Here is a 23,100-nt window from a genome sequence, read left to right as displayed (position 1 = left end):
GGGCGGATATGGAGTCCTTAAAGGTGTCGCAGTCGGCTTGGGCAGAGGACATCTGCCTCTCTAACGGCCATTCCAAACGTTCTTGGCCCTTCACTAAATGTTGGAGAAGTGTGTCCATCATGGGAATACTGATGGATTGTCCTTCTAATCCCACTTCTGACACCAAATGTTGCGGGGTGGGAAGAACGGAACGGAGGCTATGATGGATTAGTGAAGGTTTTATTTTGCTCAAGAACTGTTTCCTTCTCCACACAAGAGAACTAGCATTAACCGGGTTTTGGGTTTTCTTTTCTTCCCGAGTTAGTCCTTTCCGGGATCCAGTCCGGTCTTCTTTCTTGCTCCACTTGCGGCCGATCCCATGGAACTCTGTGGTGGCGTAGGGAAAAGAAAACAGGAGAACCGGTACGAGGGCATGACTATAAGGACGCTTTTAGGGACGGGAGTGAAGGAGCACCAAACACTGTCACACATCTATGAAAAAGTGAAAAGTGCTTAGGGGAAAAGGTGGAGGTGGGTGATAGCAAGAGGGACCCGGCTGTTATACTGTTCGTCTATCCCGCCCTTCTATCCAATCTACAAACTGTCTCCGTACCTTGGTTATCCTCCTGGAGTGTGGCGGGTCGTATCGCAGTGTATTTCTCCTTCGGCTGCCGTCGGGATTCCAGGAACTCCCTTTGTACCTGCAGGAACTTCTTCCGGAATCTTCTTTTCCCCGAGGGACGCCACTCCGCAGAACGTCACAGACGAGTCTCCAGCGGTTGCTTTCTCTCCGGGTCTCCCGGTTTATGAACACTGGGAACTACGTGATGTCATCAGGGGCGGAGTTTCGTGTTCTGATGCTCCCCAATTAAAGGGACCTTCCTGGTTCTTCCTGTATGTGTCCTGAAGCGGTGGGGACGATTAACTCCACTCGTGCTGCGGGGAAAGAACAAGAGGGGAAAAGGGGAGTTTGTAGTTCCCCAGTCCAGATTAATATTGCATTCCTCGTTCGTTGTCCTCACCCGGCCACAGGCTGTTTCTCCACTCACTCTTAAGGATAGAGTGATAGTTCTTTCATAAATAATTCACACCACAAAAATCAGTGCATGATTGGAATTTTTACCTACAAAGACTCATAAAATCATTCTTGCCCAGACAATCCTGTTGAACTACATGGCACTTGGGAGGGCAGGGAACTATGCCCAGAGTTTAGTTTGCTCCGATTCTTTCTGACGCTTATAAAAGCTGCAACACTATACATAGGCCCGGACATTATTCTCACTGGGGATTTTAATAGTGTATTCGGTTCAATACTGGACAGGGAACCTCCAAATAGTAATACAAAACCTCAAATGTCAGTATCATTGTTCACTTTAATGTAGGACATGCAATTAAGAGATGAATGGAGGGCTCGAAATCCACCTGAAAGAGCATGCTCATGCCATACCCCAGTCTCCAACACGTTTAGTCACATAGACCACTGCTGCCTTTCACCAGAGTTATCGGCGGAAGTAGAAACTATATAATAGCTGCCCTGGTACCTATTGGACCATTCACCACTCCTGCTGATCCTGAAAAATTGAGACGGCCGCCCAGTAATCTCACTATGGCGCCTCAGGGCGGAGGCGCTCAATGACTCTCCCAACGCTGCGGTGGTCTCAAAGGCCATGAAACATTACTTTGAGGAAAACTGGGGATCGACGACTAATAGATCAACGGAGTGGGAAACTATGAAGGTGGGTATACGGGGGGGGTCTGTATTAAGACCACATACGGGGTACGACAACAATTAGAAAGTTATATTCAAACCCAAGAAAGGCAGTTGAAGAGACTTGAGGAGATAATGCACACCGCTCCCCAGTCCGTGGCTAACTGGAATACGTCTCGAGAAAAACGATTAGAATCATGGTCTAGGTTAGAAAAATGTACACACTCACCATACCGACAACAGCTGCACGTGGAAGGGGACCGGACGAGTGCACTCCTTGGGAAGGTAATTAGAACAGACAGGGAGGCTACACCTAAACTCCCAAATGCAAAACAAGGCAGAGATATAGTGTGTACACAAAAGGCAATCCTTGGAGAACTAGCTAGGCACTTAGTGACAATATGCAAAAATAGTTTTTCTCCACACGAACAAAAGCTTCAGGACTTTTTAGGTAATACAGACCTGCCCAGATTAGAGAAGGAAGCTGTGGCAGACCTCGAGGCGCCGATCACTAAAGAATAAATACTTCCCACTATTAAAGAACTGAAAACGGGGAAGCGCCCTGGAAGCGACAGAATTCCGGCTGAATTCTATGGGAGGTTTGCCAAAATACTGACTGATCGCCTATTAAAAGGTATACAATGAGGTGATAACAACAGTGTCTCTACCAACGAATATGCGAGGGGCGGTGGTGACAATGATCCCGAAACCAGATAGAAACTCCCTGATACCAAACTCATACAGGCCGGTATCTCTATTAAATATAGGCGCCAAGATTCTAAGTGGAGTGTTGCGGCCCGACTACTGCCATACATGCCCCAGCATGGTGGAGAAGTGTGGCTCAATGCTTAGAGCGGCAGACCTTGAAGCAGAACGCTGGCCAGGGACCAGGGTTCGATTCCCGCCTCGGCGGGTTTCGGGCTTAAATTTCTCTGACCGGATATTCTCGCCTCAGTGCCGATTCTAAGCATGGGTCCCACGCTGCAACTCTGGGCAATAGCTTGCTTAGTCTCCACAAAGGCCCCCTGATACACAAGGGATGCCTGGTTTCACCATGGGATGCCCAGGAGTGGACACCCCACAAGGAAAAGCCAGGAGGGGTTCCCTTGTGGTAGGAGTAAAAGCGCCGGGATGCCTCCGGGTCACTGTTCGCGCTATACAAATACGCCACATTTACATTTACATATACATTTGGATCAAGCCGCGGATATACCACGAAGGAATACCACCCATAACCTACGGAGGTTGTCGCACGTGTGGCATGCCTCATGTTTAGAGACTGAGAGCTGTGCACTCACACAGCTAGATATCGAACAGTTGTTCGACTCCGTGGAGTGGGAATATATATCGGTGACTCTGCTACGAGTGGGACAGAGATAAATCCAATGGCTAAAAATAGTACATAATAACCCTACAGCTCGGGTGAGACTACGCGGACAGGTATCATACCAATTTACATTAACAAGGGGCACCCAACAGGACTGTCCCCTATCCTCACTCAGATTTGTAATTGCAATGGAGCCCTTGACAGCCACACTGAGAAGGAAACTGGGGAGATGGGGAATCCAACTCGGAAACACCAAGCACTTGTCTTATTATATGCCGATGACACAATGGTATATATGGGGCACCCTGATAGCGCGGTCCCTACTCTTTTGAGAGAACTAAAGGAATTTGGGACGTTATCTGGTCTTAAACTCAACCCTGAGAAATTAAAACTGTTCTTTATAAGGAGGCTGTCCGGGAAATCGGAAATTGAACTGCCCAATGTAGGCCTCGCAAGGATACCAACAGGTGTCAGGTATCTGGGAATACACCCAATACATACACCTTCTGCCTACTTACAAAACAACATGGGGAAGGTAGTGGAGGGTATTGACAACTCTATAAAATTTTGGAAGAAGCGTCCACTCTCCCTGATGGGGAAGATAGCGCCGATGAAAATGGTTATCCTACCAAGGTGCTTGTATGCCGTCCAACACTCTCTCTACAAAATCCCGAGCCAATACGTCACAAAGTTAGAAAGCTTACTAATCGAGTTACCATGGAGAACCAAGCGGAAAGGGGTTAAAAAAGACACACTCCAACAAAAATGGGAGGCGGGAGGAATGGAAGTGCCATGACTAGAATTGTATTACATGGCCTCGCAACTCCATCATGCAGTTTAATGGCTAGATGAGGACAACAATTGGGAGAAACAGCTACTGGCTGTAGAAAGTCTCTCTCCCGGTGCTCCTCGTGATGGGGACGGGGTGTCCAACTCTTATCCATCCATTATTCAGCACGAAACATAAATCAAGAAGGTTGTTCGACACACACCCTACTCCCCAGACAAGCCATTGTGGGTGTCAATTAAAATATGAGTGGAGGAGGGGATGTCATACAATGGAGGACTTGTATAGTAATGAACACTAACACTAGAGGATGCCGAACACTATTTTGCACTGGGAAGAGGGCAATTCCTACAATATGGGAAGATATCTGCGATAGCCTGCGTACTATGGCCCTCTTTCCTGCATGAACTACCCGGCCCATCAGTACTACACGTAATCCTTAGCATGGCGGAAGGGCACAGGCTGGTGTCGTACATATATAGAGCATTGAGAGACTATCTCCATAAGAAGTCCCTACCAATTCAAACTAGATGGGACGAGACCTTGGACAAGCCGTTTGCAGATCAGGAATGGACAAAAATGCACGAGGGAGTTAAAAGAGTACGTTCTAACGCACAATTTAAGCTCACACAATATAACATTATACATCAGACTTTATTAACCCCGCGGATCATAAGTAACATTTTCCCTGGAACGCCACAACGCATGCTCCAGATGCGGCCAAAAAGACGCGAACTTCATACACATGATATGGGAATGCCCAGCATTGATGTTGTACTGGGGGGAACATAGTAGACCAAATGTTATTGGCCGCAGGGTAGAACATCCCTAAATCAATATGAGTAGTAACACCGGGACTGCTCCCCACGACAAACTCAAAGAAACTTAGTAGTGCTATTGGGGCTGGTATTAGCAAAGAGGAGAATAGCGATTAGATGGCTAAGCTCTGACCCTCGACATTTGAATGATGGCTAAAGGACTTCAATGAGTGGGCAACCGCAGAACTAATCTGAATAAAACGGATCAGGAAAGATGAAAAGATAGAAGAGGATGCCTGAGCATGGTCACTCATGTTAATGGATGCAAGAAGACCCCTTGGCCCCTCTACAGTACCAAATGGGGAGGGAGAGGGGGGAGGGGGCTAGCAACGAAGGAGAATAAGGTAGAGCGACAAAATAAACAGAACATAATATGTAAATAACAGAACAACCCAATACGAGATCACTATGTAATCTGGGACTGGACACGACAAGGTGGGGGGAGAAGGAGGAGGATGCGGAGGAGGGTGGGGGGAGAGAGAGTACTGTTACAGTTCAGTTTTTATGAGCAGTATGGCAAGCAGTAAGATGGGATACATGTTGAGGCCTCTGAATGTGGCATACTATGGAAATGCTTTTACAAGAATATGGACAGGGATGGAAGTGGGGGCGAATAAGGAAGTGATGTAGGAACTGTACTGTCTTGCTATAACGCTGAAAATGCCAATAAAAACTTTTTTTTTTAAACATGCAAGGATGACTAAACATTTTTTTTAAAAAGAGCTAAAGACTAGAAAGAAAAAACATTAGTAAATTATTGAGCCACCAGCTCCGACAGTGAATGAACTAATTTTCCACACAGGTCACACACGGCACAGTTCAAGAGAGCCAATAACTGAAGTTAGCTAACTCACTGCTCTTTTCTGTGATGGCCTAAAGTAAAATGTTAAGGACAGCTGAACAGGCCAGGCCGATGGATGAGCAGGGGTGATTATTTTTAGTAGAAGGAGATGGCCTAACAGCTGGAGATCTCGCTAGGTCAGACCTGAAAATGGAGCCGCAGCAATCAACCATGCAGTGGAGGCATAAAGGATAAATGAAAAGTAAGCTGGGGTAATTTGATCATTAGTGAAGTAAAATAAACCGGGAGAGACAGGAAATATAGGAAATATAGGAAAGACAGAGGAAAACAACAAGCTTGAAAACTAAACGTCATAAAAAATGAAGAAATTAGAAAATACTGCACTAGTAATCAACAGAGACACTTCTAGTGGACTTCAATAACATACAAGGTACAGAAAACAGGGTTGCACATTTAACATAACAGATCCAGCACTAAGGAAAAACATATCTAGTCGCAATTAGCAAAAGTCAAAAATGCGATACTATTAACTGAATTAAGACACTCAGTAATGACTATTAACATCGAGGAAAATATAAGGAGAGTGGTGATTGCAGTCCGTAAAAATTAGTCCATCTTCAAAACTTGCTGCCCAGATTTTTTTGTAGCAAAATGTACCACTGACTGAAGATTAGAATGTTCTTTTTTTTAAGTTAATATGGTAAAATAAACATATCACAACATTTTATATGAAAAAGCAAGGGAGACTTTTCTGAAATTAACTGAGAAACATTCTTACTTCGTGTTAAAAAACATCAACGTGAACAGGAGGGTTGTAGGAGAATGGGCTCCGAGTTGTTTACATTTCCACAGCATGTCCTCTGTAATGCAACTGGAGATCACATAACCTAGAAAGAAATTATATTAACAGGTTTATCCCAGTCCTTTTGTTTTCAAGGTAGCAACTATTTTCAAAATGTTACCGTACCATAGGGGTTTACTTTTGGACACCATTCTTTCAACACCTCATGAAGCCTTTCCAAAAATTTTGAATAGTAGAGATCAGCAAAAATGTTGTCGATTCTGTCATTATCAAACATGTGCTGGAAAAAAAAGATGATGGGATACATTTTCAGGAGACGTGCAGCATAGAACATATTATCAATGAGAAAATAAAGAGGCTGATGCACTTACATTTTTGGACCATTAAATTATAAAAAACGAAATGCAACCAAGCACAATTAAGACAGTCTTGCCGTAGCACTGTTCATGCTTTTATTTTTAATATTTTATCAAAGATTTCAAATTTGAATGTTTCACCTCCAGCTCACAGGATTCAATAGCTTTTTCCAAGCAATGGCGCTCAATCTCCATAAAATGATGGCGTACACCTTCGACCACATAATATAACCCCACAATGGTCCATACACCTAAGATAAAATTGGCCTAGCAAATTAACATACATTGACTCAGAAACAATAACAGATTTTAAATATTAGCACAGCCATCTGAAACATTAGTATATATTCAATCGAAATGCCAACACTCCTAAATAAATGATCAGTACATAATGGCCATTATTACCCAAAATAGACCTTTGACTGCACCCATCAAATGAAGGGCATATAATGCCCCCAATGATTAGGTCAAGACCACCATAGTCACAGTTCTCATCCACATATGTACTACCAAGGCTTATTTAGTAAATTTAAGGGGGTAAATGTGCTGTGTGTGGGCGGTCACTCCCATCTCTCAGCTATAAAACTGGATCTCTTGCCGCCATTATTACAGTTGCAGTCATGGTTACCTTTAACCCTTTCGCTGCGGCGGCTATTCCGCCGCAGCGCTAAAGGGGCGGGGCGGGCGCGCGGCCGCCGCATGCTGGTGACAGAACCGCTCCGTCACCAGCTACAGTTGAGCTGTGCTGGTGACGGAGCGGTTCCGTCATGACCCGCCCCGCTCATTAAGACTGCCGCGCAGGCGCGAAATCAGCGCCACGCAGGCGCGGCGGCCGGGCCATGACGGAACCGCTCGTCATCAGCACAGCTCAACTGTAGCGGATGACGGAGCGGTTCCGTTATCAGCAGGGGAGGGGTTAAGAAGCACGGAGCACAGTGAAGGCTAGCTGGAGCTCTATAAATTAAGGGAACAAACTGAAAACCCAGAGGCAAACTTCAATGCCATAGTCTTCAGTACTATTCCAGTTATCTCAAAATAGGTAGGTTTTCAAAAACTGTAAAACACTTCCAGCAGAGGATTTGACAGTCTTCAATATGCATAGTTTACTTCAGAGAGAAATGTCAAAGCAGCAAGAAAAGGGTTCAAAGAGCAAACAAAACAGTTTTCATCGGAACGAGGATATTACCTCTGTGATATTGAGTCCTAGTACCCTAAAAAAGATGATCAAAGTGGGATTACTCATTCCCACATTGGAAAACAGACAGATAATGTTTGTTCAGAATCCTTAATACTTCTCCCCAAAGTTTCCTTAAAGAATCTTTCAAGACGATATCAAAGAACGGCCGATCACATTGATATAGCCATAAAAAAGTCCCTTTCATATGCATATCGTTAGCAGCAGTGGAACTCTAACTACAGCCATCCTAATTATGAAAATGTGACAATATGTTTAACAAGCATTTGCAATGCAATAGGTCTCGCATTATTAACGTTTGAGCTATTGGCATTGCTGCTAATAATAATGCAACACCAATAGCTCAAACATTCCATAATGCGAGACCTATTGCATTGCAAATTCTTGTTATTTAATGTATCACTTTTAATGTATATTACAAGTGTTTGCAACAACAAAAAAACATTAAAAAATCATGTTAGGCTTGTCAAGGCCAGATCAATTTGCGTTACCAGTGCTTGTTTAACATTGTATGTATCATTTCAAAATACCAGCACTCTGAAAAGTAGTTTTGGATAAACATTCAAGACTGCCTGAAGGTGCCACACCTAACAAGGGGTCCATGTTGTAGCTATCGGATGTAAAGATAAAATTGAGCTCTTAGCTGCGAATGTGTCTGTTCAGTCCACAGCACGTTTCTATCTGCTTACTTCAGTTTTGCTTCAGGTGTTTTGACCCAGACTTCCCGGTTTATTTGACAACACGGTTTTCCCTTTCCTATGGCCACGCCCCTCGTTTAGAATTCTTGAACTCTGAGGTCACATGTGCCTCCTGTATTCTTGCAGCCTTGGGGCAAAGTCACTCCTCTAGTAGTGAACACACAGCTGTGCCCTGTTGCATGGATGTGAGCCTGTCTGAGCAGGAGGGATAACAGGCTACAATTCTGTGAGTGCGCTAGGAATCACTTCTAGTTCCGATTCCTCTGCTAATAAACTGGAGTAAATGCTTGGAATGGTTTCCTTGAAAGCTCCATACTAACACAAATACACCAAAATAACCAACACTGACCTGGAGTAACATGTTACTCACCATGAAGCGCGTCAACCCCCTTCAGTCTTAGTAAGCTCTATCTACATGCAAGTAGGCTACATAGAAAGAGAACAACAATGCATAGTGAGGAGGAAGAGGATGGAATGCTCGGACGTTGATGGCATGAGGTCCAACCCAAAGTCTGTACCCGTAACTCGTCACACACAGGGATATAACTCATGTTGATGTGCAAGAAGGAATGCGTTACTTACCTGTAACTGCAGTTATCCAGTATTGGTATCTTTCATTGATTCACATGCCTGAATCATTCCCCGTCGTCGGGATGGGAGTCCCCAGTACATAAATAAAGTAATGTCTCAGAACTTTATACATAGTAATGGGCCAGAGGCCTCTCATTAGTAACATATCTATGTCCTTTTGTGAAAAGGACCAAACTTTGGCGAAGAGCCAATCAGCTAACACCACCCTCTGGAACCTTCCTGGAAGGAGCTCTAGTCCCTCAGATTTTCATAAGCACAGTGCTAAGTAGATGTATTACTGGGAGAACTAAAGTGAGGCCTTCCAGGTGAGGTGGGTGGGTTGCATGTGAATCTATGAAAGATACCAATACTGGATAACTGCAGTTACAGGTAAGTAACCCATTCCTTATCCAGTATTAGGGTATCTTTCATAGATTCACATGCCCGAATCAGAGTAGCAAGCAATGATAAGCACATTTCGAATGGTACAGTATGAAAGATCACCAGATAATAACATATCAATGTGAAATGCAAAAGGTACCAAAATGCAATATCAGAGAGAAATGTGCGTGCATACAAGAGGAAGGTGGGATTAAGAGAGAAGGCTCACCTCTAGTGAAATAGATGATGGAGCACAGCTTGTCCCACTGCTGCATCTTTCATGAGTTCTGTATCCAAGCAGTAATGCCTGGTGAACGTATGCGGCATTTTCCATGTTGCCGCTCTGCAAATGTCTGTAATGGGCACTCCAGCAAAGTGTGCCATGGAAGTCGAGATAGCTCTAGTGGAATGAGCCTGAACCTTGGAATGCAGGGGTTGCCCTGCTTGCTGGTGACAGAAGGTAATAGCTGCAGAGATCCACAGAGAAATACTTTGCTTAGTTAATGGAAGACCTTTCCTAGGTCGACTGAAAGCGACAAAGAGTTGGTTAGATTTGCGAAATGTCTTCGTTTTGTCAATGTAGAATTTAAGGCAGCATTTGAGATCGAGGGAGTGGTGAGTCCTCTCTGCTGCCGGTTGAGGATTTGGAAAGAAAGAGCGCAAGACTATGGGCTCATCAAGGTGAAAGTCCGATGGGACCTTGGGTATAAATTTAGGATTGGTCCTCAGGATCACTCTGTCATGTTTGAACTGAAGGAAAGGGTCCTAAATTAGAATGCCTGAAGCTCACTCACTCGCCTAGTCAAAGTAAGAGCCAGTAGAAGTGCAGTTTTCCAGGAAAGATATTTAAGATCAGCTCTGTGTATCGGCTCAAAGGAATGTTTCATAAGCTGAGCAAGAACTGTGTTAAGTTGCCAGGTAGGAGGTAAAGTCTTCACTGGAGGGAGCGTTCTGAATAAGCCTTTAAGAAATTGTTAAATTAGTCTACTAGACCAAAGAGAAGGGCCTGCAGAGGATCTTCGGAAACGAGATATTGCTGCCAAGTGAACTTTAATGGAAGCATGTGCAAGACCTGAGTTTGCCAGATGAAGAAGGCAATATTTGTTCCGGAGAAGAAGAGAGAGGGTGTATCTTTTTAGATTTGCACCAGATGCAGAGCCTCTACCATTTCAGGGAATATGTTTTGTTGGTACTGTCAGCCTGAGCCAGAACAGCCCTACAATCCCGTGGGATGTCTAGGCCATGGAATTCTCTGAACTCAGGAGCCAAGCCAATAATTTAAGTGATGCTGGATCCGGATGTTGGACTTGCTGCTGGTTCATTGTGAGGAGAGAAGGAAACTGCCTCAGCGGGATCGGTGGTTCCAGTGACAGGAGATGAAGCTCCGTGAACCAGTGCTAGCGCGGCCATGTTGGAGCTCTCAAGATAAGAGTGCAATGTTCCGCCTTCAACTTCCTGAGTTCCCTGGGAATCAGGGGAAATGGAGGAAGACGTTAAACCATGCGATCGAAAAGGCATTCCCTAGAGACACCTTCTGGGGACACCAGCTTGCGTAGTGTTGACATTTGGCGGTCTGTTTGGTCTGTTTCAGTTGGTCCATTGGGAGAAAATGAGATTGAGGATCTGCTGATTCAACTCCCACTCTTGGCAAACTGTTTGCTGTCTGCTCAGTGAGTCTGCAAAGACATTGTCCATTCCTGGGGCGTGCTCTGCACGAGGGGAAATGTTGTGAAGAAGCAACCAGTGCCAGATTTTCTGAAATTCGTGAGATATCGTCAGGGAATGAGTCCCACCCTGTTTGTTTAGATAGTGCATTGTCTGTCCGCACGAGCACTAGAGAATTTTTGATCCGTGGGAGGAAAGCCAGAAGGGCTAGGTAGACAGCTCGCAGCTCGAGGAGATTTATGTGTAGATTCCGCTCGGAAGGGGACCACCGTCCGCTTATCCGGAACTCCTGGAGGAACGCTCCCCAACCTTCCAGGGACGCATCTGTTGAAATGATATGCGGAGAAGCTGGAAGCAAGAAAGGCAAGTTTAGCAAAAGGTGTTTAGGGTGAATCCACCACTGTAGAGCTTTGACCATGCAAGAGGTAATGCGGATGACATCGTAGAACGATCCTGTACACTGGATCCATTGAGCCGACAGCGCTTCTTGGAGAGGGCGCATGTAAAGGCCACAGTGCGGAACTAACAGGATGCAGGAAGACATCATCCCAAGCAGATTTGAAAAGGCGTACTGTGAGGGACTTTTTGGATTGTATGCGAGTTGCCAAAGAAATTAGTTTGTTTTGCCGCTCCTTTGATGGAAAAGCTTTTCTCTGGGTTGTGTCGAGAATAGCGCCCAGGAAAGTTATACGCTGGGAAGGTTGAAGAACAGACTTGTCCCGATTGAGAGTGAGACTTAAGCGGTTGAAAAGCTGAAGACAGGCGTTGGAGGACCTGGTCACGCCAGCGAGAGAAGGTGCCTTGACAAGCCAGTTGTCCAAGTACGGGAAGACTTGGTGATGTCGTTGCCGGAGATATGTGGCCACTGGAGACAGGCATTTCGTAAAGATGCCTGTCTCCTGTCGCTGATTTTAGGCCAAAAGTCAGGACCCGAAATTGGTAGTGTCTGCCTGCCAGAGCGAACCTGAGGAACTTTTTGTGATTCCGGTGGATTGGGACGTGAAAATAGCGTCCTGAAGGTCTAAAGACACCATGTAGTCATTTGCGTTGAGAAGATGTAGCACCTCTTGAATAGAAACCATGCGAAACGACTGTTTCTTTAGATATTTGTTGAGACTTCTCAAGTCCAGTATAGGTCTCTATTTCTTCTCCTTTTTTCGGACCAGGAAAAAACGGGAGTAGAACCCCTTGCCCCGTTGACCAGGAGGAACTTTTTCTATAGCTCCTTTCCTGAGCATTAGTGAGAGCTCCAAGAGCAGAAGATGTAAATTCTTGTGGAGCATTGAACGAGGAGGGGTCTGGGGAGGAAATTCTATGAACTCCAGTGAGTGTCCAAACTGAATTAGTTGCAGGACCCATCGATCTGTAGTTATCTTTTTCCAATTGTGTAGGAAATTAGAAATTCTTCCTCCAATCCTGGATGGTGGAAAGGAAGTGGAGACCTGTGGCAGAGAGAAGTCCTTGTCGCAGAGCTGCGTCCTTTTGCCTACCTCCTTTCCCTCGAAAGGAGGACTTAGTGTATCTACGGACGGAATGCTGTTGCTTTCAGCCAACCCTGGCGTCTTAACACCGCAGCCCCCGGCAGTTGGCGAAAACCAGTAGATGAGATATCCATCGCACAATCGATGATCTCAGAGGCCAAGCGTTCGCCTTCTAGTAGGATCTTTTTTGCCTCTTCTTTTGCCTTCTCCGGCAAGGATCCAAGATATGGTGCAATGTCTGCCCACATTTGTCGGTTATAACGTCCTAACAGTGCCAAAGAGTTGGAAGCGCGCACTGTTAGCGCGGACATAGATGAGAAACGTTTCCCAATATTATCTAGCAGTCTCCCATCTTTATCTGGAGGGGCAGTTAACGTTGCAGAAGGATTTTTAGATTTCAGCTGCGCGGCCTGTGTGATAACAGCCAGGTTTGGGGTGGCCGGTCAGGCAAGCTGGAGCGGTATTCGGAGCCCTATATTTCTTGTCCAGCCTAGGCAGCACCAAGGGTAAAGAAGAAGGGTTTTGCATAATCTTAACACCCTGGTCCCAAATGTAGTCGATGATGGGTGTAGACCTGACTCACTTCTTGAACGGTTCCTTAAAGTCATAAAGTAAACAGTCTTGTTGGTGAGAAGGCATAGGTATTTGGAAACTCTGAGCCGCTCTCTCTAGGATATTGTGGAAGGCCCCGATATCCTCAGGGGGTGAATCAGCCTGAGTAGGCTCAGAGAATTACATAATCGTCCCATTCATCGTGTTGTTGATTGAGAATCTTGAAGTTCCCCTTCTTCATGTTGTTCCTCCTCATCATCATCCGAGGAAGGAGGAGGTTGTGAAATGGAAGGGCCAGACTGTATTACCAGAGGTGAAGGCCGAGGTCTAGGTGGTGGAGAGACCACTGGAGGAGGTGGAGGCGTAACTGAAGATGGAAACCTTTGTTTGTAATCAGAAATTAGGAATTGGAGGTCAGAAACCAGAGTCGCAGGCAGGCAAACCATAGGAGGTTGAGGGGGATGGTACTCCTCATGGTAATCCACCTGGTCCTCCTGCTCATGTTCATCATAGTCCGAGCTTTTGTGATATTGGACATGAAGTTCAGATGGGCTGGTAGCAGTCCTAAACATACTGCCGTTATCAGAGTCTTCCTCCTCCAGGAGGTGGGCAGGTGGTAAAGGCTGGACTCTGCATGGAGAAGTCGAGGCTGGTGTCAGCATGCGTTTCGTAATTTTAAGGTGTACATACGCACTTTGCAAGGTAGGTTCAGTGGTCGTCGACGGGCCGTTGACGGTGGGACGTCGACGGGTGTCACAGGTGGTATCGTCGACTATGCCATCGTCGACGGTGGTATCGTCGTCTATGCTGTTGTCGTCGATGGTCGCGTCGACGATTTTGTCGATGGTGGTGTCTTCGCCGTCGTCGACGGAGCCTTCTTCGACAACGAAGTAGATGTCGACGAGGTAAGTCTTCGTCGACGTGGGCGTGCTAGTCGACGGCAATCGTATGGACGTCGACGGATTTGACGTCGACAACGATTCCTTTATTTTAAACGTCGACGAGATAGACCTACCGGCCACCGACGATGAAGTGGTCGACGTGGATAATGCCGAAGATGCCACAGAAGTAGATATGGTCGTCGTCGACGAGGTAACAGGCAAAGCCGATGAGGTCTCCTGAGGAGAAACCTTCGCCGGTAAAACCTTTGAATGCGCCTCTGAAGACTTTTTATGCGTCTTCTTTTGAGGTGGCTGCGATGAAGGACCTGGAGAGGCCATCCTAGGTCTCTTTTGAGAGGAATGTGAAGTCTTGAAGGAACATTCACTATCTTCAGAAGATACTGCTTGGTCTTTATCTTTTAGCCTCTGCAGCCAAATTAAGAGGCGTCCCTCCCGGTCCTTGAGGGTCTTTGTAGAAAAGGTACAACATACCTAAGAGTCTTTTGAAGAATGAACCGGGTAGAGGAAATAGGGACAGTCCTTGTGCTGGTCATCGACATGGTCTCTTTTTACCACATGAAGCACAGGACCTATAAAGTCCTTTTTTAGCAGTATCAGCCATGGGTAACCTGAAAACTCAAAAGAATGTGTCCCTTAAAGTTTAAGGGGCGACCTTCTGGGCGCAGCTTATCCAAAATCGCATCTGCGATTTAAACAATTGTAAGGAAGGTTTGTTCACCAAAAGAAAATGTTCTGAAGTAAATTGAAAAGTGTCCGTTGTGATTGAATCAATCAATTTATTTCACTTGCATATAGAAAGTTCAATCAATGTTGTAGATCACATCAATATTATCTTCATCATTCTAATAGAATTCAAACATGTCTGAAAAGGTCCCAATGCATTTCGTGCTAGGGTGGCACTTCATCAGGGGAATCTACAAACACAAAAGTGTAATGAGGACCCACATTATTCCTAGCCTATCCAACGAACCAGATTTTAAAGGGATTTTTTAAGACAAACCTAAATTTGCATTTTCAAGAAGTAAAAATATTCTTGATATATTGAAACCCACCAGTTCTACTTTAAGTACCAGTCACCCCAAAGGTACCCTACCTTGCCACAACTGTAACAATTGTCATGCTATTATTAAAGGAACTACCATAAATCATCCACGTAGTGGCACACCCATTCGCATATAAACAACAGCGACTTGTGACTCGATTACTTTGGTCTATCTACTCAAATGGCCATGCAGCAGAAAAATCAAAACGAGACGTTCAGAACATAAGAGTAGTATCAGAAGAAATGATGAGAAATCAACTGTAGCAGTGCACTTTAATTACGGAGACATAACATTTCACAATTGCAATTCATGGTACTCGAGACCATCACGAATATTGAAAACCAAGATGTGAATAAAAGACTATAGCAGAAGGAAAATAAATGGATTTTCAAACTTGATTCCATGAACCCTCATGGGCTTAATGACCGCTTTGCTTGGAATTTTCTTGTTACCTATGAACATTTTATTTAAAGATGTAGTATTTTGATCATTTCTCTATACATGGCATATTATGATGATCTATTCTTTTTACATTCATTTTACATTTAGTACACCTGGGTTTTTGATCACGCACCGTCATGCATTGATTATCCTTTGGTTCATGCTCCTTTCGTTTTGCATTCATTTAACTTCATTTGTTTTGTATTCATTTCATTTGTTTTAGGACATCATTTAAACACACTTCTCTGTCCGTTCCAATATGGCCGACACCTTAGATCACCTAAGATCACGTTAGAGGTGGACGTCCTCAGTTTCTAACCCCAAGCATGCTTAATTCACAGACTAGCGCTGTCTTTGTAACTGACGACCGCGACACAGATGGCGTTCAACCTGACATGGAAACTTTGACCTGCGGGCCACACCGGTAAGAATCTCTACACCACTTGGATATTTCAAACGGGTTATCTTTTTTATTCTCGAGCATGACCCAGTTCACCGTTCCGCATCGCCATAACACTGTGTATATAATTGAAAGCCTTTACTTCACTGCCACTTTGCAACACTCTGTCTACCTTTTAATCTTCGATATTTTTCACGCCGAATTTTTATAAGTGAGCACATTATTTATGTTCTATCCAAGCAACCGACTTTGACCCAAGATCACATGCTTCATTTAACATATGCACTTTTTGAATAATCTTACCATTCACGATTCAGGAGATAGTTTTTCTTTATAACAACAGCTGTGACAACCGTAAAGGTTTAGATCACTGATCACCATGCTTCACGTTTATCGCCTTATATTTTTGTAAATTCTGATATCATGCTAGGAATAATGTGGGTCCTCATTACACTTTTTTGTTTGTAGATTCCCCTGATGAAGTGCCACCCTGGCACGAAATGCATTGGGACCTTTTCAGACATGTTTGAATTCGATTAGAATGATGAAGATAATATCGATGTGATCTACAACATTGATTGAACTTTCTATATGCAAGTGAAATACACTGATTGATTCAATCACAACAGACAGTTTTCAATTTACTTCAGAATATTTTCTTTTGGTGAACAAACCTTCCTTACAATTGTTTAAATCGCAGATGCGATTTTGGATAAGCTGCGCCCAGAGGGTCGCCTCCTTAAACTTTAAGGGACGCATTCTTTTGTATTTTAATTCAAACACCTGCAGGACGACTAGGTGATGCCTCCGTGGCACTCTACAAAATTACATACCTGTTTTCAAAGAGCCTGTGCACAGTCGAGCAACCTTTCTTTGTAACCTGAAAACTCCACACAGATGAAGAATTTTGAAGAAAAAAGTACTGGAAATCCAGAAACTAAGGAAAGCGGAGCAGAGCTCAGTGGAGACTCCCTTAGCACGACGTGCGGTAGAAAATCTGAGGGACTAGAGCTCCTTCCAGGAAGGTTCCAGAGGGTGATGATAGCTGATTGGCTCTTCGCCAAAGTTTGGTCTTTTTCACAAAAGGACATGGATATGTTACTAATGAGAGGCCTCTGGCCCATTACTATGTATATATATGTCTATGAGACATTACTTTATTTATGTACCGGGGACTCCCATCCCGATGACGGGGAATGATTCAGGCATGTGAATCTATGAAAGATACCCTAATAGTGGATAACACAGAGTTTGCCGCGTAGCTGTGGTGGATGGAAGAGCGCACTGCATGTGTCACGTGACACATGCAGCGCATTCATTGCCTGCAACCCGCTGTGACAGCAGACCCCCGGTTACGGCCAACCTTCCTGATTCAGTCAGGACTCGCCAGTACCGCTCGCTGCCCAGACGGAAGAATCATTCAGTAACCTTGGACGATCGAGTCTATAACCAGGATTTCAACCACGTCATCCTGCCAACTGTTCTCATCGACAACCCTGTCCTGATGAGGATCCCGAACAACTGGGATCGAAACGCCGTCGACTAGACAGCTTGAATCTCACGACGCATTTCACGTCTTGTGCTCCCATTCTAATAATTGTGTTTCAAGTAATGGTTACTTGTCTCTGTTGGGGCCATTTTCTGATGTTTGAAATCTTGATCAATGCGTCGCCATTGCTGTTGTTTTTAAACACTTGCACACTCACTTGTCACTGATTGTATATAGCACCTGCACCAAGTGTCACCGGGTTGTCACAAGATCCACTCTGTACAGTGCTGCTTTAACTGTATTGACCTTGAAAGTTTCTTATCACTTATGAAAATAAGATTACCTTCTCTGAAAATTTCTTGACTCCTTGGTTTCCTTCTTTGTAATGCATACGTTTTCTAAATTGTCTCCGAATAATACCTGTTGGGAACTGTTCTTACTCACGTGACACTGGGTCACACACGGCAGCTCGGAAGTATGTTTGTGACGGAATCAAAACAACTGTTTACATAACGGAGAAAATAGTGTTGAATGCTGCGGTTAGTTTAAATGAGCATCTGTAAGCGGTGAGGTTAAACCATTTTAGATGCATCATAAACATATACATATTAAATATACAATGATAATTACAAACAAAACCGTTAAAACCCATTCCCCCATATTAAACCCCTCCCTTGTGTTTGTGAAGTTAATGGCAGTTTCAAAATCAGGCGAGGATATTGTGGTAGAAGGGGGTTCATTTTACAGCCTGTCACTCACTAGGAGCAGGAAGGGGAACCCGCTATTCTTACCCTGCTCACTTTCAAAAGCTTCCATTCCAGCCTCAGGGCTCATTCACCATGGCATGCCTCTGCGCCCGCATCCGAGCTGGGTTCCAAAGTTACTACAGAGGACCCCATAACATAACACCGTATCATGAAATAACATGGCATGTGTCCTTGCTAGCACATATTCAACTGGGAGGTTCTTGGCACTATGTAACAGATGTCTATTGTTACCCAACTATATGGTACTCCTTTCATCCATATTAGGGGTGTGACAGGCTGAATGGACTGCCAATATGTGATGGGGGAGAAGTCACGCAGAATCAAGCATTAGTGAACGGAACCACCAGACGCAGCAATGTAATGGGGGACACCACATTCCAACCCTGGGCTTTAACAGGTACAGCGGCAATCAACCAAGACTACAACACCCATAATGCACTAGGTCATTGCAGCACAGGAATGGAGGATAATATACTCAATGACATCTGGTAAACTTGTTTTCAAAGCAGTGTGTGTAGAGCTTTGCCACTAATGAGAACTTTCACAATGTTACCAAGTAGTACATACTTTTTCCTACGCCAGTTTAACGCTGGTTAAGACAATCATGCACAGGCAGTCTGTTTCTTCATGCAACTGAGACGTGACACTGGTGCCATGCAACCTGCGCAGCCTCTCCCGCTTGTATGGCATGATCAGAGAGCCTGGGCAAGCAGAGAGTACAGACACCCACGCCACAAGTGTATTGTGAAATAAAGACAGAGCCCTTACCAGACTGCACGCAGGTGAGGCACCCAGGCGTTTAAAGAAAGAAAAAAAAAGTGCTAAAGCCAATGGCAGGCGGCGAAAATCTGATCACACAAACAAGCGTGTGAGCACCTTTCAGAACCCCCTTAAAAGAGGTCTCGCACTGCGCGAGCATTGCTGCAGACTGCAACGCTACGCGCAAGACCTAAAAATGGCCAGCTATCATCCAGACTACATGACAAAGATCATAAAACTACTACTCATACAATCACTGAATGTGATTGATCACAAAACATGGAAAATTGATTGATCTTTGCACATTTTTGCATAAATAAGTTGTTAGGGTGTGAAATAGCTTCAGAAGCTAATGAAACTGCCAGAACTAAATAGTCTGTTTAATTTTAATGCTCAGTTTAAGAGACTACAAATAAAGTGTACACAGATAAAACGTGGCTACGGTACTGGAAAACAGTTATCGTATTTAGTTTTCCTGATAGGCCCATCTAAATCGACTTTGAAAACAAATGCAGAAATGTGTTTTGCTACGTTAGGTTATCGCAAAAAAGTATGTTATATATTTCTGCAGTTTCAGTTTTCAATTTATTCTGTAGAAATACAGACTGTAATGTTATGTGCTTTGATTGGATTTTATTACTGTTTTAATTAGTTTTTATATTACATGTTAAAAACATTGCTTTGAGGAGAAAAGGACTGTCACTCATTGGGAGAATACTGTGGTGTTGGACTTGCCCCTTTCTGCAAGGTCAAACCCAAACGTTTTGCCTTCACCCTCCTGTTTCCTCAACCTGTTATGTTGGCTTTAGGATTCTGCATACATCACCATTGCAAGCCATTGATAAATTGCTTGTGCTCTAGCCTTGAAAACATTGTAGAATTGGCATAAACTCAATTGCCCTATTTAATTTACGTGCAAGTCCCTAGTACAGTGGTACTACATGTGCCCAGGGCCAGTAAAGTAAATGCTACTAGTGGACCTGCGGCACTGCTTGTGCCACCCATTTAAGTGTCCCTCTAACTCCGGCCTGCCACAACCAAGTTTGTGCATGAAGTTTTAAACTGCCATTTCGACCTGGCAAGGTAAAACTTTTGCCAGGCACAAACTTTCCTTTTAAATACATATAAGTCAACCCTAGAGTAGGCCCTGAACATCCCAGAGGGCAGTGTATTTAAAAAGTTGGGCAGGTACTTTTAAGTTTTACATGTCCTGGCAGTGAAAAAAAAAACTACATCCGTTTTTCGCTATTGAAAGGCCAACCTTTCCCATAGGATAGCATTGGAGGTACCTTATTACATTTAATACGCTGTAATTTCCAAATGAGAGTTGGTGGTCAGTTTGAGTTTGGTGTCTAAAGAACTGTACTTAAAAGCCCTCCTACATGGTAACGGTGAATTTCTAATTACAATTCTGAAAATGCCACTTTCAGAAACTTCAATACAAAAAGACGATGGATGGAATGTTGAACATTGTCAAACATTCACCCCCAGTCACAGATCTGGGTTTAATACATCGTTATTTTGCTCACCACGCCACCCCAGTTCAGACAGCCATATGCAAATCAGTCTTGACCCTGTGCCTCATGGGAACAGTCCAGGCCGAACTGCCAGGCCATGTCTTCCCTGGACCAGAATCAAGCATCCTAGGACCGGTTTCGGGGTTTCACCCCTCTTCCGCCACGATAGCTTGACTTTAGTGGCATAGTGAGCACAGGACTTTTAGAAACTTGGCATTTTCTTATCGTAAACATTTGGTGCCTGCAGTCTGATCCTGGGTCTCATTACTAGGCGTAGCTGGCAGTTGGTCTTTGTGTATTGCTTCCAAACAGTGAGAAAAGGGGAAAATAGGTATCGGCAAGAGAGTTCACTGAGCTAACGAGCGGTCACTGGAGCAATGGTTCAAAATTTGATGCAGTCACTTTTTCGTGAAACAAAAGCAGCAACATTAACCTAATTTAAAAGGCTCACGTACACACACATACTTGAGTATACTTTCAATAGCCAGAAACAATATAGGAATCAACAGTTTTCTACATTTCACCTGTCCACTGAACCAAAATCACGCCTGTTCTTTACTACCGAGTTTTCTAATAATATCATAAAGAGTACCTGAGGCATTAAACAGTGTGGGAAATCTGGAATAAGGAGGAGACAGACTTGTTGGCCAGTCTGTGCAGCATGTCATCTTTTCCATACAGATAAACATGGCATTGGCAAAAAGTTCGTAAAACATGCCCCTGATGGCAAACAAATTGCTCTTTCAATTAGTCACCCCATCAACCTTGCCCAAAAACTCACCAATGTCTTGGCAAAACTTTATTTATGCCTAAATGCATTACTACCAGTTTTCACAGTAAACTGTTTAATACATTTGAAATTAGCCGACTGCAGTTTCTCTTATGTATTTGAGCCCCTGCCTCAATGTACCTAAATTGTAGAGCATATTTAACCTTCAAGTCCCTTACCACAGATCTGTTGATCTTGTTTCCCTCATATCCCACTTTTTTTGTGATACTGTACAGGTTGTGTAGTTCCTTTGTCTTTCCTCCTGATCAACTCTAGTATTTGCATCTTATTTTGTAAGTATAAATCACAACTCTTTTCTCTTATGGTGTTTATACTATATCCAAATAGCTTTATATTTCAGTAGGTAAATTATGCAAATGTGCTTACTCTGTAGATTATGCGAACAAGTAAACATTTATCAATATATTTGAAAAGGTTTGTAAATTAATTTCCTCTTGGCATCAGAAAAGCTGTAGCTATTTTTGAGCGATCATCTGTATATCAGTGGTTGTGTTTAGCCAGCGAGAAGAGAAGAAAGAAATCACTATGAGCTTAAGTTGAGACAAAGACAGGGTTGGTCAAGTGTGGAGATCAGACGCGATGAGGATAGAAAAGTGAAGACAGAAAGGATTGTGATGTATAATAAAAGAAAATAGGACAGTATGTTAAAATCAAGTAAGAATATAACTATAAGACCGTCAGAACTAGGCAACCATAAATGGAATATAGGGACAGACCACACTTCCACATTTTTTATCACAACGAAAAAACAACACTTTCCATGTCGTTTCACTGAACTGACGTTTGTACATGCAAGACAAAACAAGCATTGGAAATGCAATAGGTCTCGCACCATTAGAGTTAGTGCTTTTAGAATTGTTTATGGGTTTATTTTGTAAATGTTTAGCATTTTTTTGTTTCCTGTAGCCAATGCTAAAGAATTACAAATAAAAAAAGCCATAAACATTTCTTAAAGCTCTAACTAAAATGGTCTGAGACCTATTGCACTGTGTGAGGGTGAGAGGGTGAGGGTGGGTGAGGGTGAGGGGTTGAGGGTGGGTGAGGGTGAGGGATGCTCAAGAGTTTGTGCTGGTTTGCATGCTCCGATTTATGAAAGTTTAATGTTGAATTCATTTATTGCTAATACCCGGTAATTATCAGAAAAATAAATATACATTTAAAGTTATTCCAAAGAGGATGGGGAACTTTTTTTGTTGCTTGGAACGCCCACAAATCCTAAAACGGTACTTTTTCTGAAGTGACAAAGATTTTTCATTCATGCTTTTTGTTTAAATAAAATATTGCCATCTGGTGGAGATTTCAGTCATAAATGCCATACTATGGCATAAGTTGGGTTGTTAAAGACAAACGATTCCGATTTACATGCATGTTTTCTATAATACATTCTGTTTTTTATTTTGGAGTTGTGTATTTAAATGTGCTCTAGGATCTTGCAGGTATAGGATTACAAGCAAGTAACTTTCTCAGTTAACAATCGTGTGTTTAACCGTTTTGTTATACTATTAGGTTAGTGGAAAATTCCTTTAATTGAAAGTCGAGCGACGCAAACTATGGCAAGTTCCTTCCGTTAGGTGGAGCTGTGTGGGATTTTGTCTGTAAGGGAGTTGGCCCGCCTGGAGACCGCGAGGAGGAAAACAACTTGTGGCTGCTCGTATTGCTTCGTGACATTAAACGTTTCGTGGGACGGGCTCGCGTTCATTTACTACCACTGGCACTTGGAGCACACACAAAAATGGTTTTTACTGTTCTAGACTCATTGTATCTTGGCACAGGGCTCCGTGCTTTGGATTTCGAGATTTTTCGCCGCTGGGGAGTTGCGTGCATTTGGAAGCTATTGTAAAGAATTTAACCATGTTCACCTCGGCCGACGG

General features: G+C 43.7%; 1 protein-coding gene across 2 annotated transcripts in view; it reads right to left on the bottom strand.

Moving 5' to 3' along the window:
- LOC147750744 (transcriptional regulator QRICH1-like) overlaps positions 1–23,100 on the bottom strand; it is a 265,829-nt gene that overhangs the window by 98,814 nt on the left and 143,915 nt on the right. For both annotated transcript variants that reach the window (XM_086967449.1, XM_086967452.1), the window contains exons 5-6: positions 6,389–6,503; positions 6,200–6,308 (exon numbers count right to left, since the gene is read on the bottom strand). In XM_086967449.1, coding sequence (XP_086823575.1) covers positions 6,200–6,308; positions 6,389–6,503 — 224 coding nt within the window. The remainder of the gene's footprint in view (positions 1–6,199; positions 6,309–6,388; positions 6,504–23,100) is intronic.

Source organism: Lissotriton vulgaris, chromosome 1_1 (assembly GCF_964263255.1).
Source record: "Lissotriton vulgaris chromosome 1_1, aLisVul1.2, whole genome shotgun sequence".
Classification (NCBI taxonomy): Eukaryota; Metazoa; Chordata; class Amphibia; order Caudata; family Salamandridae; genus Lissotriton; species Lissotriton vulgaris.
This window is presented reverse-complemented; position numbering and strand designations above follow the sequence as displayed.